This window comes from Hyperolius riggenbachi, chromosome 6, assembly GCF_040937935.1.
Source record: "Hyperolius riggenbachi isolate aHypRig1 chromosome 6, aHypRig1.pri, whole genome shotgun sequence".
Lineage (NCBI taxonomy): Eukaryota > Metazoa > Chordata > Amphibia > Anura > Hyperoliidae > Hyperolius > Hyperolius riggenbachi.
The window spans coordinates 52,712,932-52,732,446 of NC_090651.1; the positions used below are offsets into that span (position 1 = coordinate 52,712,932).

At 49.8% G+C, this 19,515-nt stretch overlaps 1 protein-coding gene across 1 annotated transcript; it reads left to right on the forward strand.

Moving 5' to 3' along the window:
* The first annotated feature begins 12,386 nt into the window (after positions 1-12,386).
* On the forward strand, positions 12,387-18,790 carry LOC137520833 (myristoylated alanine-rich C-kinase substrate-like). Its single transcript, XM_068239263.1, has 2 exons — positions 12,387-13,505; positions 17,090-18,790. Exons 1-2 carry the CDS (start codon positions 12,605-12,607, stop codon positions 17,686-17,688), a joined length of 1,500 nt encoding a protein of 499 aa, XP_068095364.1. The 5' UTR covers positions 12,387-12,604; the 3' UTR covers positions 17,689-18,790.
* Positions 18,791-19,515: the final 725 nt, after the last annotated feature.

The following is a 19,515-nucleotide window of genomic DNA, read 5'->3' on the forward strand; positions in this document are numbered from 1 at the left end:
ACTATCATTGCAATTTGCAGGAATGTTTTTTTGGCAGGAACAGATCTTTTGCAGATACTGATCTTTTGTGTCTGTACAGCATCTGTGTGTGCAGCAGCCTGCAGAGATTTTTTTCCTGGTGTGGAGTTCAGCTCCATAGAAAATACTGTGTAGAGTATGGCTCTTATACTACAGGAAGGGTGGTAAGATTGGTCTGTGATCTTTCATTTTAGTCTGATGTGTGTATGTACCCTAAGCCTTTTAGTTTTCGCTATTTTCGCGATTGAAATTGCCGCGGCCGCGATTTCGATCGCGAAAATATAGAAAACTAAAAGGCGTAGGGCGACGATTTAGGTGTCGCCAGAAAGAGGAGAAAGAGAGCTTTAAAATGATATCCATCTTTCCATAGTTACATTGTATTACACAGGGCGACTTTTTCTGCTGAATGGAGCTGCTGACTTTGAGAAAAAGTCGCCCTGTGTAATACAATGTAACTATGGAAAGTTGGATATCATTTTAAAAGCTCTCTTTCTCCGTTTTCTGGCGACACCTAAATCGTCACCCTACGCCTTTTAGTTTTCTCTATTTTCGCGATCGAAATCGCGGCCGCGGCAATTTCAATCACGAAAATAGCGAAAACTAAAAGGCATAGGGCAGTGGTTTATATATCATTGGAAAGAGCAGAAAGAGAGCTTTAAAATGATATGCATCTTTCCATAGTTTCCACACTGCTCGGAGTCCCTTTAACATCTAAAATCGAAATCCCTGACGGCAGCGATTTTTGTTTTTTTCAGCGTTTCCCCATCCCCCCCTCCTGCCGCTCCATTACGTGCTGCGATTTTTTGCAGAGCGATTCTTTTTTGTCACTTCCTGAAGTGAACTCTTTGACCCGGAAAATAATACATACAATGTGTTTATTCTTAAAAACGTGAATGCAATTGCCGCATAAAGCGATTTTGTGAGCGTTTAGTGCTTTTCCTATACCTTCCATTAGAGCAAAATCGCCGCAAAAGTCGGCTGTTGCATGCTGTAAAAATTGTGCATCTTTTCGCATGCGTGCTTCCGCATTCACGATCAATAATGTCAATATGACTTCCCTCCTGTATTTCCTTGTGGAAAAACAAAACTAAAACAATTAGCAAATTTGCATTCGAATTCACATTATAAAAATTGCATATTATAGCATGTAAATTTGAATTTACAGGCAAATTTTGCATCCGAAAAATGACATGTGATTTACATGCTTCTACTGGAAAACGTAGTTTAAAGTGAACCCGAGGTGAGAGTGTTATGGAGGCTGCCATATTTATTTCCTTTGAAAGGGATCCTAACCTGAGAAGGATATGGATTTTTCCTTTTAAAATGATACCAGTTGCCCGACTCTCCTGCTGATCCTGTGTCTCTAATACATTTAGCCACAGCCCCTGAACAAGCATCCAGATCAGGTGCTCTGACTGAAGTCAGACTGGATTAGCTGCATGCTTGTTTCAGGTGTGTGATTCAGCTACTGCTGCAGCCAAAGAGAACAGCAGGACTGCCAGGCAACTGGTATTGTTTAAAAGGGAACATCCATATCCCTCTCAGTTTAGGTTCCCTTTAAGCAATACCAGTTGCCTGGCTATCCTGCTGATTCTCTGCCTCGAATACTTTTAGCCATAGCCCCTGAACAAGCATGCAGCAGGCCAGGTGTTTCTGACATTATTGTCAGAACTGACAAAATTAGCTGCATGTTTGTTTGTGTAATTCAGACACTACTGCAGCCAAATAGACCAGCAGGACTGCCAGGCAACTGGTATTATTTGAAAGGAAATAAAAATGGCAGCCTCCGTATCACTCTCACCTCAGGTTTATTTTAAGGAACAATCCCTAGTTTGGCCTCAACTAATTTTGTCCCCTACAGGGAAAACCTCACACCTGATATTTGCCTAATAAGTGATGACAATAGTTACATAAGATTCCTCTCGTTTCCAGGCCTGGATCCCTGTTTGCGACGGATGGTTTTGTAATAGTTCTATTGTTTGTCTCCTCGCACCAAGTGGAGGAAAGGTCGGTGTGACTTCATCCTGAGTCACGGCTATGACACAATGAAGACATCTACAGTGTGAAATAATGGACTGGAAATGGAGACAGCTGATAGGTGAGCAATGCTGCTGGCTGGAACATCATCCTCTGTAACAGCGGGGAAATGTGATTGTGTGCCAGCGTTATATCACGGACGAGCAGCCTGCGGGGGTGGCGGGGTTGTGTGTTTACACGTGACGAGTGTACAGTGCAGCTGCCGGTGTGGTGGAAAATAGCTCCGTGTCCCCCGGGAGGAAATAAAGATGGAATTGTAGTAGGGGGGTAATTATTGGACAGCGTCATCTGTACACAGAGATAAGCAGCAGAGCACGCAGTGCGTGGATATTACACAGGCCAGGGCCGCCGCTGACGCCCGCTACACTGAGGCTACGTGCGCACAATAGATTTACATCGCCTGAGACGATTAATCGTGACCATCTCGGGTACAAATCTACTGTGAGTACAAGCCTCCTATGACGTCACTGACCACAGTCGGATCATCCACAAGGCAACTTAGGCAGTTGCCTAGGGCCTGGAGAGAGACGAGGGGGCCTGTTTGTTGCTAGCCCAGGCATGGGCAAACTTGGCCCTCCAGCTGTTGAGGAACTACAAGTCCCACAATGCAATGCAGGAGTCTGACAGACACAGTCATGACTCATAAAGGAAAATGCATTGTGGGACTTGTAGTTCCTTGACAGCTGGAGGGCCAAGATTTGCCACCAAATCTTACCAAAAAAGACAGATGGCCATGAAAGGTGGGCCCAAAGTTGTTACTTGCCTAGGACCTATTTCATCTTAAAGGGAACCCAGGGTTAGTGGAATATGGAGGCTGCCATATTTATTTTCTTGTAAACAATACCAGTTACCTGGCAGCCCTGTTGATCTTCTGGCATAAGTAGTGTGAGCCAAAACCCTGGAACAAGCATATGGCTAATCCAGTAAATCCTGAGTGAGGCCCGGTGCACACCAAAACCCTGCTAGCAGATCCGCAAAATGCTAGCAGATTTTTAAATGCTTTTTTTTATTTTTCTGAGGCGTTTTGCTAGCGTTTTGCGGATTGCTGCTGCAGATTTCAGTGTAGTACATTTCATATATGGTTACAGTAAAGCTGTTACTGAACAGCTTCTGTAACAAAACCGCCTGGCAAACCGCTCTGATCTGCCGTTTTTCAGAGCGGTTTGCGTTTTTCCTAAACTTAACATTGGGGCAGAAACGCATCCGCAATCCAAAAAATGCCTCACCCCGGGAGGATTCGTTTCTACAAAACGCCTCCCGCTGTGGTGTGCACCACCCCCATTGAAATGCATTACCCTAGCGTATCCGCAGCCGCAAGCGGCTGCAGAAACGCTCAACAAGCCGTTCGGATGCCTCAGCCCTCAGAGTACCTGATCTACTGCATGCTTGTTCAGGGTCTATAGCTAATAATATCAGTGGCAGAGGATCAGGAGAACTGGCATTGCTTAAAATGAAAAAAAAAAAAACCATGGCAGCCTCCATATCACTCTCATCTCAGACTCCCTTTAAAGAGGAACTGAAGAGAGAGTTATATGGAGACTGCCATGTTTATTTCCTTTTAAGCAATACCAGTTGCCTGGCAGCCCCGCTGATCCTCTGTCTCTTATATTATTAGCCATAGACCCTGAACACGCATGCAGCAGATCAGGTGTTTCAGACTTTAACTACCTGCGGTTCTGACCTGACGTAAACTCTACGTCCCATTCACCGCGCACCCCTGCTTGTCTCCGCCGCTGTCGCCGCTCGATGTCCGCTACAATGTGCTGCCCTGCCGTCTCTATGACAGCAGAGCACTGTGAGCCGGGCAGGAGCCGTTTTCATTGGCTTCTGGCCCTGTCATTCATGTAAGCCGTTCCCATTGGCTTACATGGAGTGACAGGGTCGGGAGCCAATGAAAGCGGCTCCTGACCGGCGCACAGCGCTCTGCCGTCATAGCGATGGCAGAGAGAGCAGCCTGCGGCGGGGACAGAGCGACGTGACCGGCAAGAGAGGCGGATTTTAGCGGCTCTTCGCCGGGAAGCGGCGGTTTACTGGACCAGCACCCTCTGGTCCTTAAGGGGGCAGAGGGTGCTGGTCCCGAAATGGTTAAAGTCAGATCTGACAAGACTAGCTGCATGCTTGTTTCTAGTGTTATTCAGATACTACTGCAGAGAAATAGACCAGCAGGGCTGCCAGGCAACTGGTATTGATAAAAAGGAAATAAATATGGCAGCCTCCGTATACCTCTTCAGTTCCCCTTTAATCCATCTCTGTCATTGACCACGTTGAAAGAGATTGGATTGTTGGATCCTACTCCCCAGACCACTATTGTTGTTTTGAAGTTCTGACAACAGTAATGCCCCACCTCCCTTCTCTATAGTACAGAAGAGGCTGTTGAAGAAATAGCCAAGCAGCATGTCTGTGCAGCATTTTTTCCTAAACTGTCACCCAAAATGATCACAGTAACTGAGCATTATTTATACAAGGATTAAGATTATTATAATTTTTTTTTAATAAAATTGTAGTGAGTGAAAAAAGGCAAATCCCAAGGGAGAAGGACCGCTCTGGATACTATTGAACCTACTCTGTCACCCCCGTTACATCTATTCACCCAGTTGGTTGAATACACCTCCGTGAGCCCTTGAAAGGCTTTGGGAGCACTTGTGTCTCCAAATGCTCCGGAAGATGGGAGGCCCCGTACTGCGAGTATGAGTACGTGCTCACTCATGCAGAGTACAGAGCCGTCGGGAGCACTTGTGTCTCCGGATGCTCCGGAAGATGGGCGGCCCCGTACTGCGAGTATGAGTACGTGCTCACTCATGCAGAGTACAGAGCCGCCTGTCTTCGGGAGCACTTGTGTCTCCGGATGCTCCGGAAGATGGGCGGCCCTGTACTGCGAGTATGAGTACGTGCTCACTCATGCAGAGTACAGAGCCGTCGGGAGCACTTGTGTCTCCGGATGCTCCGGAAGATGGGCGGCCCTGTACTGCGAGTATGAGTGCGTGCTCATTTATGCGGAGTACAGAGCCGCCTGTCTTTGGGAGTACTTGTGTCTCCGGATGCTCCGGAAGATGGGCGGCCCCGTACTGCGAGTATGAGTGCGTGCTCACTCATGCAGAGTACAGAGCCGCCTGTCTTTGGGAGTACTTGTGTCTCCGGATGCTCCGGAAGATGGGCGGCCCCGTACTGCGAGTATGAGTGCGTGCTCACTCATGCGGAGTACAGAGCCGTCTGTCTTCGGGAGCACTTGTGTCTCCAAATGCTCCGGAAGATGGGAGGCCCCGTACTGCGAGTATGAGTACGTGCTCACTCATGCAGAGTACAGAGCCGTCGGGAGCACTTGTGTCTCCGGATGCTCCGGAAGATGGGCGGCCCTGTACTGCGAGTATTAGTGCGTGCTCATTTATGCGGAGTACAGAGCCGCCTGTCTTTGGGAGTACTTGTGTCTCCGGATGCTCCGGAAGATGGGCGGCCCTGTACTGCGAGTATGAGTACGTGCTCACTCATGCAGAGTACAGAGCCGTCGGGAGCACTTGTGTCTCCGGATGCTCCGGAAGATGGGCGGCCCTGTACTGCAAGTAGGAGTGCGTGCTCACTCATGCGGAGTACAGAGCACTTGTTTCTCCAAATGCTCCGGAAGATGGGAGGCCCCGTACGGCGAGTATGAGTGCGTGCTCACTCATGCAGAGTACAGAGCCGTCGAGAGCACTTGTGTCTCCAGATGCTCCGGAAGATGGGCGGCCCCGTACTGCAAGTAGGAGTGCGTGCTCACTCATGCAGAGTACAGAGCCGTCGGGAGCACTTGTTTCTCCAAATGCTCCGAAAGATGGGAGGCCCCGTACTGCGAGTATGAGTGCGTGCTCACTCATGCAGAGTACAGAGCCGTCTGTCTTCGGGAGCACTTGTGTCTCCAAATGCTCCGGAAGATGGGAGGCCCCGTACTGCGAGTATGAGTACGTGCTCACTCATGCAGAGTACAGAGCCGTCGGGAGCACTTGTGTCTCCGGATGCTCCGGAAGATGGGCGGCCCTGTACTGCGAGTATTAGTGCGTGCTCATTTATGCGGAGTACAGAGCCGCCTGTCTTTGGGAGTACTTGTGTCTCCGGATGCTCCGGAAGATGGGCGGCCCTGTACTGCGAGTATGAGTACGTGCTCACTCATGCAGAGTACAGAGCCGTCGGGAGCACTTGTGTCTCCGGATGCTCCGGAAGATGGGCGGCCCTGTACTGCAAGTAGGAGTGCGTGCTCACTCATGCGGAGTACAGAGCACTTGTTTCTCCAAATGCTCCGGAAGATGGGAGGCCCCGTACGGCGAGTATGAGTGCGTGCTCACTCATGCAGAGTACAGAGCCGTCGAGAGCACTTGTGTCTCCGGATGCTCCGGAAGATGGGCGGCCCCGTACTGCGAGTATGAGTACGTGCTCACTCATGCAGAGTACAGAGCCGCCTGTCTTCGGGAGCACTTGTGTCTCCGGATGCTCCGGAAGATGGGCGGCCCTGTACTGCGAGTATGAGTACGTGCTCACTCATGCAGAGTACAGAGCCGTCGGGAGCACTTGTGTCTCCGGATGCTCCGGAAGATGGGCGGCCCTGTACTGCGAGTATGAGTGCGTGCTCATTTATGCGGAGTACAGAGCCGCCTGTCTTTGGGAGTACTTGTGTCTCCGGATGCTCCGGAAGATGGGCGGCCCCGTACTGCGAGTATGAGTGCGTGCTCACTCATGCAGAGTACAGAGCCGCCTGTCTTTGGGAGTACTTGTGTCTCCGGATGCTCCGGAAGATGGGCGGCCCCGTACTGCGAGTATGAGTGCGTGCTCACTCATGCGGAGTACAGAGCCGTCTGTCTTCGGGAGCACTTGTGTCTCCAAATGCTCCGGAAGATGGGAGGCCCCGTACTGCGAGTATGAGTACGTGCTCACTCATGCAGAGTACAGAGCCGTCGGGAGCACTTGTGTCTCCGGATGCTCCGGAAGATGGGCGGCCCTGTACTGCGAGTATTAGTGCGTGCTCATTTATGCGGAGTACAGAGCCGCCTGTCTTTGGGAGTACTTGTGTCTCCGGATGCTCCGGAAGATGGGCGGCCCTGTACTGCGAGTATGAGTACGTGCTCACTCATGCAGAGTACAGAGCCGTCGGGAGCACTTGTGTCTCCGGATGCTCCGGAAGATGGGCGGCCCTGTACTGCAAGTAGGAGTGCGTGCTCACTCATGCGGAGTACAGAGCACTTGTTTCTCCAAATGCTCCGGAAGATGGGAGGCCCCGTACGGCGAGTATGAGTGCGTGCTCACTCATGCAGAGTACAGAGCCGTCGAGAGCACTTGTGTCTCCAGATGCTCCGGAAGATGGGCGGCCCCGTACTGCAAGTAGGAGTGCGTGCTCACTCATGCAGAGTACAGAGCCGTCGGGAGCACTTGTTTCTCCAAATGCTCCGAAAGATGGGAGGCCCCGTACTGCGAGTATGAGTGCGTGCTCACTCATGCAGAGTACAGAGCCGTCGGGAGCACTTGTTTCTCCAAATGCTCCGGAAGATGGGCGGCCCTGTACTGCAAGTAGGAGTGCGTGCTCACTCATGCAGAGTACAGAGCCGTCTGTCTTCGGGAGCACTTGTGTCTCCGGATGCTCCGGAAGATGGGCGGCCCCGTACTGCAAGTAGGAGTGCGTGCTCACTCATGCAGAGTACAGAGCCGTCGGGAGCACTTGTTTCTCCAAATGCTCCGGCAGATGGGAGGCCCCGTACTGCGAGTATGAGTGCGTGCTCACTCATGCAGAGTACAGAGCCGTCGGGAGCACTTGTGTCTCCAGATGCTCCGGAAGATGGGCGGCCCCGTACTGTGAGTATGAGTGCGTGCTCACTCATGCAGAGTACAGAGCCGCCTGTCTTCGGGAGCACTTGGGGACACAAGTGCTCCCAAAGCCTTCCAAGGGGAGATGGCTTTAAGAGGACTTCCAAAGTAACAAAGAAAATCCTGCAGCCTGCAAGTAAAACAAAAAGTTACCTATATTTACCTGATTAAACACAAATGTATTCAGTACAAATTAAAGCTGGGTTTACCGGATTAGGTTTAATTATTTGTGTTTGTTTTTGCAAACCAATGGGAGTTTAATGATCAGTATACCTGCGTTTCTAGCATGCAGAGAGCCAAATAGGCGGCAGAGTTAGACAGGTAACAAGCAGGTGGCGACGCAAAAGCAAAACGAAACACAGGATGAAAAACTAATGCCCAATGTAACAAAAACCCAAACAGCTCTGGGTGACCCAAAACTACTAGGAAAGCATAGGGGACTTAGACCAAAAAGCCCACTGATCCATTTAAACAGATCAGTTTTTCACTAGGTTGCTCACTGTATATGTTTCACAAAATACTCACCTGCCTCCGTCCATTCGGATCCTCCATTGCTGCTGCTGCTGCCGTCCGTTTGGGTGCATGTATACTGGGAATGCCGGTATACCGGTCCCAGAGCCCCATCAGAAGCATCAGGCTACAACTGGTTTGCAATAGACCATTGGGAATCGTCCCTCACCAGGGAGATTTCTCATTGGTTTACTGAGTAGTGGACCAATAAAAATCCTCCCTGGTGCTCAGAGAGAATTCCCATTGGTCTTTTGCAATCCAATGGGAGCCTGGTGCTTCTGATTAAACAATTGTTCAAAACAGAGGCGCCACATTAGGATAAAATAGTTAAAAACCGTTTAAAAAGGGGGAGGAAGTGGTGGACTTACCTCCCACAAATAGACACACGATCAGTTATTCACTGAAAAATATCTTTATTCAAGTAGACTCCTGAATGATAGCAACGCATTTCACGGGTTACATCCCACTTCATCAGGCAAAATGTGGAGCTTGTAAAGATCCAGACCAGGTATGAGCGCCTCCGTCTGGCCTGTATCTTTACGAGCTACACATATTAGCTGATGAAGTGGGATGTAACCAGTGAAACGCGTTGCTATCATTCAGGAGTCTACTTGAATAAAGATGTTTTTCAGTGAATAACTGATCTTGTGTCTACTTGTGGGAGGTAAGTCCTCCACTTCCTCCCCCTTTTTTAACGGTTTTTAACTATTTTATCCTTATCTGGCGCCTCCGTTTTGAACATTTGTTTATTCTGAGTGTCCACCCTTGGTGGAGGGCTGTTACCCCCTTTCTTCTACGGAGAGCGACATTTTTAACCCAAGTGGGATTCTCCCCACCTGCCTACTGTACCAGAGGTAACCCACCTTTGTGAGTATATTCTTATATATTTACTCTTATGACCAATTGGTTTGACATACTGCACTATTGGGGCTCTTGCCCTGCTTTGTTTTTCAAGTACCAGATGCTTCTGATGATCAATATACCGGTGTTTCTAGGCTAGCATACAGAGACCCAAATTGGCTGTGGCAGAAGAACGATGTGACCGGTAACGAGATACAAATGGATACAAAAAATGATGCCCAATGTAACAAACTGATGCATTTCAATGAATCAGTTTTTACAGGATCAGTTTTTTATCCAGTACGGTGTGAATGTCGCCTAAGCTTGTGCTGCAGGAAAAGGCTTGTACAAGGACCATGACCACTGCTTTGAAAGTTATTTATTTAAAGTCAACTAGCCAAAGAGATTAGAGAGGTGATGAAAGTTCATAAGAGAGAAGTGATGAAAGTTCAGCACTGAGAATTTCCTGGAAAACCTTCGTGCCTGGAGATTGGGTAAGAAGAATATGTGAAGCCTTTGTGCAGGTGTACAAGGACTGCCACCTGGCAGGGATGGGGACTTGATGCCTCGGGTGATGATTCATGACCAAGGTTGTACAGACATGTTGTGAGCCTATGGAGGGGTCGGAGAAATGATGTGCAGCACACAATGCTCCGCCCCCATTGCACCGCAACAGACAAAACATCATTCATATGACCCTGCGGCAGAGTGCGCCCTCGGGGCCATATGCATAGTGCCGCCGCTCGCATGCCCTTCACCGCCCCTCGCCCAAAGGCTTACTCCCTGCTAGACAGGAAGTACGTCACTTGGATTCCCGGGTTTCCCTGTCGTATGCCATCGCCAACATATTTAAATTTTCTACAACGACCATTGACTTTTATTACTTTCACCCATGTTGCATTGCCGTGGAAATCTGCAGGTAACGCGATGTTGACTTTGCAGCAGCTCGGCGGCCGATTGGGCACTTCCAGCGCATCACAACGTCGTAAGTGTGCTAGGCCCTATTGCCTTGCATTGTCATTGCATCACCCTGCGGTAAAACAGATTTTAACACAACGCACTTGTGAGGCAAATGTAAAAAAGGGCCTCAAGAGAACCCAAGGCAAACCTCAGGTCAGTGGCGTAGCAAAGGAGCCGTGGGCCCCGGTGCAAGTTTTACATGGGGCCCCCCCAAGCACTCTATGCATAACAATTGATTCAGTGCATCAAAACCTGCAAAGGACAACCACAGTGTCAGAGTTGCAAGAAGGGGATGAGGAACAGTATGGTAAGGATTACTACTATTCAAAGCATCTATAGAAGTGATTATTACCAGCACAGGACCAACAAAGAGCTAATACTGTGATAGCAGGTGGACCCTTCGGGGCCCCTCTGGCCCAAGGGCCCCGATGCGGTCGCTACCTATGCACCCCCTATTGCTACGCCCCTGCCTCAGGTCAAAAAACAGATACTTACTGTACCTACCAATAGGAAAGCCTCTGGATCTTCCTACACAAGCTCGGCCATGCTGCAATCACACGAGCACAAGCGGCTCCGGCAACCATACTCGCTCAGGTGCAGCGCGGTCACGCTCGTGTATAAAGAGGAGTGTGGTTGTGGTCAGAATCAGATTTTTTCAGGGGTCCCCAAGGAGTAATGGAGGTTCGGAAGATGGCGTGGGCAGCCTCTCGTTTACAGGATCCTGGGGCTTCCTTCTTCTTAGGTAAGTATCCAATCTTTCGCCTCGCATACACTTAAAGAGACGCTGAAGCGGAAAAAAAATTATGATATAATGCTTTGTATGTGTTGTACAGCTAAGAAATAAAACATTAGGAGCAGAGACATAAGTCTAATATTGTTTCCAGTACAGGAAGAGTTAAGAAACTCCAGTTGTTATCTATGCAAAAGAGCCGTTGAGCTCCACGACTCTCAAAGTCACAGAGAGCTCTGTCTTCTGAAGCTTGTTATCTCAACTGTTAGTCCCTGTATTTTCTTTTTCTCTCCAGAGGACAGGTCAATAATTCACTGGCCTGCTCTGTAAAAACATTTAAAATGCTGAGTAGTGTGTAAACTGTGTGTAACTGCAAATATTAGAGAATGATGCAATGTTATAAAAAACACCATATAACTGAAAATAAAAAATATACCATCCATTATCAAACAGAAATTGCTGCAGCAGTTTGCACAACATGCACTGCATTGCAAAGTATTAGGCCCCATTCACACTAGAGCGTTTTGCTGGCGATTTCGGCAAAACGCTCAAGCGCTAGTGCTATAATACCCTATGGGCCCGTTCTTACTTAGGCGATTTGTGTTAATCAAACTTAGGCGATTTGCGTTAATAGCCGGCGATTAACACAAATCGCCAAACGCAAACGTGTAGCCTGCACCATTTTCAGGCGATTTCCCGGCCATCGCGTTTCAGTGCTATAGAAGCGCTAAACGCGATTGCGGAAAAATGCAGTGTCCAGTGATTTTTCTGCATTAAATCGCGGAAAAATCACTCCCGCAAAACGCCGGCTGTAATCGCCGGCGTTTTGCGCTTTTAAGTGTGAATGGGGCCTTAGGGCCCTGTCACACTGCAGGTGTTTAAATCAATTTTCAGAGCCTATCCAGTTTGCAGTGTTTTTTATGCCGTTTCCACCAGCCATAAGACTTGCCAAACCACCAATAAAATGCTTATAGCACTGTTGGAAACGGCATAAAACACTATAGAAAGCGATGCTGGAGTGGTGTGCAAACTGGATTAGCATTGAAAATGGATCTAAACATATGCAGTGTGAAAGGACCCTTTGTGATGCATGCAGTGCATGTTGTGCAAATTCTGCATAGCAAGCGCACATAGGAAATGATTGCGTTACAGCTTCATTTTCCTGAGTGCTGTGTGTTGTGTAGTGGGAATGGGGCCATAGATGACACCCTCTGTGTTGTTCTCATGGTCACTACAAGGTAACTTTGTAAAATGTGCCCTCTGGCAATATGCAGCATGCAAGGTGCATTTAGTGGAATTCTAAGTATCAGCGTAAGGATACCAACATAACCCCACCCCCTTCCTGTTACAGTAAAAGAAACTACTGTTTTTCAGCAGAAACCTAAAGGGAATTTAAAAAATGCTTGCTACATGTGTAGCCGAGTGTTATATTCTGGACCATTGACCCAGCAGGAAAGCAAGGCCTGGAATAAGTGACAGGAGGGAGCATAAGGAAGGCCAACATGATAGTGCTGGACATAGTCCGGCAGGGTGAGGGTTAAGTGTTGGAGAAAGAGGCAGGAAGTGGTAGGAGGAGGCGTGACAGGACAGAGCTGGGAGAGAGAGAAGGAGCTGGAAGGAAGGGAGGAGTCAGAAGCCAAAGGGAGACGCAGGAGAAAGTTTGAACTTGGCTGCTCCTGTTTATCCATGATGGAGGACGTGGAGAGTTTGCTGCAGATGGTCCGGACGGAGGCTGCAGCCCGCGGCCCCTCATGGGTCGCAGAGCAGATGACCAGGATGGCGGGTGGGGCGGATGGAGAGCCTGGAGGGCGCAGCAGTGCGCGGATATCGCGACCGCCGGAGCGGCTGAGCCCCAGCCCATCGCCCAGAGGGACTAGGCGGAGCGGAAGTCCGTCTCAGGGTCCGCCGGCTCCCCCCAAGAAAAAAGGAAAAGCAGCAGGCGGAAGAGCGGCGGAGCAGCCGGAGTCGCATAGGGAGGAGGAACGACCGGGCACCAGCGCTAGCAGTGACGGGATGACGGGCCAGGGAGATGCTGGGCCCAACGAGGAACAGCCACACGGAACGCAAGGGGCACAGCACACGCCAGCAACCCCGGCTGGGCGTCCGCAAAAAGGCGACACACGGAAGAAGGGAGGCAGCAGCACCAGGGCACAGAAGGCCGCAGCGCAACCAGCCTCAAGCCAGAAGAAGGCCCAGCAAGCGGGGAGCAGAGGTACTGGCAAGGGGAAGCAGGCGGTGAAGACCACCACGCCGGAGACAGCCCTGCGGTCACAGAGGAAGGGGTCTAGCGGCCAGCCAAGTGACCAAGGGGGCAGGGTAGCCACCCGAAACAGGCCCTGTTCGCCATCCCCACCCCGCAGAGCAGGAAGAGGCGAGTCCTCCAGGGGCCACGAGTCGGAGGTACAGCAGAGGAGGGACAACGGCGGCACGGAAAGGGGTCGAGGGAGAGAGGCCAACCGGCACAGGAATGTCAGCGGATCGGCCCGCACGGGCGATACCGCATCCGAGGGGTCCGGGGAGGACGAGGAACCGAGGAGGGAGAGTCCAAGGGTCCCGGAGGATCGTGGGGACCATCCGGTACAGCGAGGTGAGCCAATGTACAGAGCTACCAATTCCTTAAATGCTGGTGTGAGTAGAGGGGTGGGAGGCGAAAGCGAGGGGTCTAACCAGGCAATAGGGAGCAATTTGTCGAATTTAGGAGAAGGTTCAGGTGCGGCGTTGTCAATGATGACGTCGTTATTGTTGAGTATTCGAGATACCCTGCAAGGTCAGACGGCTACGAGGTCCACTCCTGTAGCAGCGTGGTCAGGACCTGCGCAAAGGGCGATAGTTGCAACGCCACCTGAAGTGACGCAGGTTAGGCAGACTAGTGTACAGACAACTACGGGGTCGACTCAGACACTTGAGACGACGGGGGAAAAAGATACAGAAATGATTCGCCTATCAGATAAGGCGCAAGGTGATGTTTACTTATGTATGAGGGGGCCTATGGGTAAGCATTTGAAACCAGAAGTGCGTGAAAAAATTTGGAAAGGGGAGTACATTGAGATTTTCTCATTGCTCCCTTTGGGTAAGTTCAATTTAGATAGGGGTAGAATTGATGAGACCAAAAAAGAGGACGAAGAGCGTAGGAGGTATCGCTTGATACCGAGGACGTTCCAAAACTGGTACCAAGCCTTTGCGATATATGCGAGCGTGCTAGGGGAGAAGCAACCGGAGTGCTGTTCAGCACTTTTTTGCTATTTTGATATGATCGGGGAGGCACATAGGATGTATGGTGGAAACGCCTGGTTGAGGTATGATGAACAATTCAGGCAAGAAAAGGCTTTTCACCCAGGTATTAGGTGGAATCATAAGAACATCGATTTGTGGATGAGCCTGATGATTCCAGGCACGAGAGCAAATCAGCCCTTTCAGGGGACGGCCAGCAGCCCTGGATCAGCGGGTCAGCTGGCCAATAGAAAGCCTGGGGTCTGCTGGAAGTTCAATGAAGGGGCATGCAAATTTGGGAGCACATGTCGCTTTAAGCACGAATGCTCAGCCTGCGGTGGAAGTCATACGGTCACAAAATGCCACAGAAAGGGAAAGGGCCAGTACGCAGACTCCTCTGGAAAAAGGGAGGAGTCCGGTGAAGGTAGCAAGGATGGAACAGTACCTAAATAGATTCCCTGATACGGAGGTAGCTGAGTTTTTGCGAAAGGGGTTTACGGAGGGTTTCAGAATCCCTAGCTTTGGGGTCCTGAGTTCGCAACCCCCATTTCGCAACTTAAAATCAGTTACGGCCCATCCGGAAGTGGTATCGCTGAAGTTGGAGAAGGAGGTGAGTTTAGGTAGAATGTCCGGCCCCTTTCAGCAACCCCCTGTGGAAGATTTGGTAGTGTCGCCTTTAGGTTTGGTTCCTAAGAAGGAGCCGAATTCATTTAGGTTAATACACCATCTGTCATATCCAAAAGGCGCGTCAGTAAATGATGGGATTGACCCGGAATCCTCCTCAGTAGTTTACACGTCGTTCGATGCGGCGGTTCGATTGGTGAAACGTGCAGGGCAGGGCGCCTTGTTGGCCAAAACGGATGTGGAAGCGGCCTTTCGATTATTACCGGTCCACCCCGCAAGTTGCAGGTTGCTTGGTTGTTTCTGGGAGGGGGGTTATTATATCGATCGTTGTTTACCAATGGGTTGTTCGATTTCATGTTCTTATTTTGAGCGGTTTAGCTCTTTTGTGGAATGGGTGGTGAAGGACGAGTCGGGGCTCCGGACGGCCATTCACTACCTGGATGATTTTCTATTCGTAGGCCCGGCTGCGTCACGTGATTGCGCACATTTACTGAATACAATGAGGTGGGTATGTGACAGATTGGGCATTCCATTAGCAGAAGAAAAGACGGAGGGCCCCCAGACAATCATAAAATTTCTCGGGATCACGATAGACTCCATTGAGATGGAATGCAGGTTACCCGAGGACAAAGTGACCGATTTGCAGGGTACTATAAAAAGAGTCCTTGGCTGTAAGAAGGTTACCCTACAAGAGCTGCAGTCTCTTTTAGGGAAGTTAAATTTCGCCTGCAGGATCATGCCCATGGGCCGGATTTTCTGCAGGCGATTGGCAAGGGCTACTGCAGGCGTTCAGCTGCCTCATCACAGGGTTCGTCTGGTAACGGCACATAAGCAAGATCTGCGCATGTGGCTGTCCTTTCTGGAGGAATTCAATGGGCGGTCCCTTTGGATGGACGAGAGTACGGGCAATCATGATTTGGAGTTGTTCACGGATGCTGCAGGATCGTGTGGGTTCGGGGCCTTCTTCGCAGGTAAGTGGTGCGCGGAAGCATGGCCAGGGCGCTGGGTGCAGTTAGGTTTTACAAAAAACCTACTGCTACTTGAATTGTTTCCTATTCTGGTAGCGGTAGAATTGTGGGGTACGTTGCTTCGGAACAAGAGGATTCGCTTTAACTGCGATAACCTAGGTGTGGTGACAGCGGTCAACAGCCTGTCAGCATCCTCACCTCCGGTAGTGAAGGTCTTGAGACAGTTGGTTCTCAGTTGTTTGAGATATAACCTGTTCATTTTTGCCGTTCACTTGCCGGGGGTGGAGAATGATGTGGCTGACGCTCTTTCTCGGTTTCAATGGCAGAGATTACGGGACGTCGCGCCGGGAGCAGATCGGCAAGGGGAGTCTTGTCCCTTGGATTTGTGGGAGATACCCCTGGGCCCATAGGAGAGTGGATATCGAACTCATTGTCAGAGGCCACCTGGTCGGCATACACGACAGTGTGGAGACAATGGAGTGAATTACAGCACCAGTTCGGAAGGGGCGAGACGGAACAGGATCAAGTGTATCTGCTGTTACAGTTCATGGCTATGAAAGGAGCGGAGGGAGTATCTGCATCGGCGTTATCAAAAAACTTGTCAGCACTTTCTTTTGCATTTAAATTACAGGGATTGCCGGACGTGACAAAGGATTTTAGGGTGCGTATGGCACTAAGGGGTTTCAGGGCGCAGCAACGGATACCAGAGAACTCCAGGCGTCCAGTCACGTTCCAGCTGCTTGAGTCGCTGGTGAACAGACTGGGATCACTGTGCAAGTCAGGGTATGAGGAATTGCTGTTCGGGGCGGCTTTCTCGCTCGCGTTTTTCGGGGCATTTAGGATCAGTGAACTGGTTAGTAAAGGGAAGCATTTCTCTGGAGGTATACTGCGGGAGGAGGTTAAGCTTCTTTCAGAATCTGTGGAAATTTTTCTCCGTAGATCAAAGACGGATCGTGCTGGTGTAGGTAGGACAATTTATTTATTCCAGATTAGTGGGTCTGCAGCATGCCCAGTTTTCAGGGTCGCAGAGTTTTTAAGGGTACGGAGCAGAAACGGTCTTTCCTTTCTGTGTCACGAGGATGGATCTTCTTTATCTAAGTACCAGTTTACGGCAGTCTTTAGGAAAGCTTTAGCCAGTTTGGGGTTAGCCGAAAGGGAATTTGCGTCTCACTCGTTCAGGATAGGGGCAGCAACGGAAGCGGCCAGGTGGGGGCTCGCGGACGAGCATATAAAGCGAATAGGAAGGTGGGAGTCATCCCGGTTTCTGCTGTATGTTAGGCCGCATTTGATTTAAGTATTATAACACGTTTTAGTTTGTGTAGTTAGTTGGTGGTTGGTTTTCCCTCTTTTCCTTTTCTTTTTCTTTCAGTGATTGGCATCTCCCCTCGGCTGGTATGGATTATGGGGCACTCCTATGTGTCAAGGGGTGCCCAGCGAGCTGCTGTAAGACCGGACGGTCGGCAGCTAGGTATTCCAAGAGCAACGGCGAGGCTGAGATGGATTGGTTTCCCAGGTTTGATGTGGGACAAGGTGCTGCCAAAAATACGGAGTCTGGTGACGCAGGACAGAGCACCAGATGTCCTAGTTATACACGCTGGAGGCAATGATTTGGCCACAAGGACCACGAGAGCAATAACCAAGGAGATAAAAGGTGATCTTTTGGAACTGCGCTCTACTTTACCCGACACTGTGATCGTGTGGTCGGAGATGGTGAGTAGGAGCAAGTGGAGACTGGCACGATCAGTCGAGAGGGTTAATCGAGCACGAAAGAAGCTCAACAGAGAGGTGTCTCGTTTCATAGTACAACACGGGGGTGTGGCGGTTAGGCATTTAGAGCTAGAAGTGGATACGGTGCTATTTTTGGAGGTTGATGGGGTTCATCTGAACCCCATCGGGATAGACTTGTGGTCGTTAGCTTTAGAAGAGGGAATTCAAAAAGCCTTAGCGGTGCGGGCGGCGCAAGGGTGAGGTTTCCCCCTTGTTTGCTGTGGCGGGGCAAGGTGTCTGGAGAATGGTGAAGGAAGGATGACTTTGAGGATTTCACTTAGGTGACTTCCTCACGTAACAAACTAATGGAGCGATAAGAAGAACAGTTGATAAGGGGCATGCCGCTGTTCCCGAGTCTGTTGGTGCGGCTGGGGGCCGGATTGAGCCGCATGCCCAGAAAGAGAATGTGTTGTTTAATTTCGATTGTTGAAGTAGCTCTGGACGCTTTGCCCTGCAAGTGAATAGTTATCGTTTTATATTAAAATGTTATTAAGGTTAATAAATGGGCTGCATTGGCCTTAAAATTCCAAAGTCAAATATGCAGTCCGAGTGTTTTGTATTAAACATAGAGTTTTTGATGTTATTTAAGGAAAAGGGGGGAAGTAAAATTAAGGGGTTGGTTTGTCCGCAGGACGGCAATTGGTCATGCACATATCAAGCAAGGCCTGGAATAAGTGACAGGAGGGAGCATAAGGAAGGCCAACATGATAGTGCTGGACATAGTCCGGCAGGGTGAGGGTTAAGTGTTGGAGAAAGAGGCAGGAAGTGGTAGGAGGAGGCGTGACAGGACAGAGCTGGGAGAGAGAGAAGGAGCTGGAAGGAAGGGAGGAGTCAGAAGCCAAAGGGAGACGCAGGAGAAAGTTTCCCGCCCACCCGCCCGTTAAGGGTAGATAGGTAGGTGGTTTGTCATTGCAGCTGGCGGGGCAAGGTGTCTGGAGAATGGTGAAGGAAGGATGACTTTGAGGATTTCACTTAGGTGACTTCCTCACGTAACAAACTAATGGAGCGATAAGAAGAACAGTTGATAAGGGGCATGCCGCTGTTCCCGAGTCTGTTGGTGCGGCTGGGGGCCGGATTGAGCCGCATGCCCAGAAAGAGAATGTGTTGTTTAATTTCGATTGTTGAAGTAGCTCTGGACGCTTTGCCCTGCAAGTGAATAGTTATCGTTTTATATTAAAATGTTATTAAGGTTAATAAATGGGCTGCATTGGCCTTAAAATTCCAAAGTCAAATATGCAGTCCGAGTGTTTTGTATTAAACATAGAGTTTTTGATGTTATTTAAGGAAAAGGGGGGAAGTAAAATTAAGGGGTTGGTTTGTCCGCAGGACGGCAATTGGTCATGCACATATCATGTGGATCCAGAGATGTGACTTCACTGGCTGCATTCTCCAAGGCAGAGCCGGGACAAGGTCCTCCAGCACCCAAGGCTGAGACACCGAAGTGCGCCCCTCCATCTTACCAGTGGTCTTCAAACTAAGGCCCCCGGGCCGAATGCGGCCCGTCAAGGCTTTTTCACTGGCCCCCCAAACACAGAATCTATAACGTATAGATGCAGCTCACTGTACCTTTAAATATCGGCAGACTGCATATAGAATAGCAGTGCTGGCATCACCCATCCACATACTGTAGATGCCAGTGAGCAGTCACTCGCTGGCTTCCAATCCAATTCTGCATCAGGTGGTACTGCTGTCCAACTGGACGGCAGGTTGTCACCTGGGTATGCTTCACTGTCTGGTGCACAAAGACGTTCTCCGGGTGCCGCATGACTGAATGGCTGCTGCTGGTAGTTTTCCTCCGGGCATGATTGGGGGGGGAAGCAAAACCTAGATTTAATGTCATGTTTTTCAACATCATTTTATGTATGTTCCGGCCCCCCAACAGTCTGAAGTATATTGACCCGGCCCTTGACCGAAAAAGTTTGGGGTCCTCTGTAATAGACTAATGCTGGGTACACACCATACGTTTTTCCGCTCGATAGATGGATCCGATAGATAATTCCCATCATGTTCAATATTCCTTCCGATCGA

Bases quoted from the DNA above. Each gene is read 5' to 3' on its own strand.
- LOC137520833 (XM_068239263.1), top strand. From the start codon at position 12,605: ATGATGGAGGACGTGGAGAGTTTGCTGCAGATGGTCCGGACGGAGGCT. The intron at 13,506-17,089 runs GTGAGCCAATGT...TTTTTCTTTCAG, and splicing joins GGACCATCCGGTACAGCGAG to TGATTGGCATCTCCCCTCGG.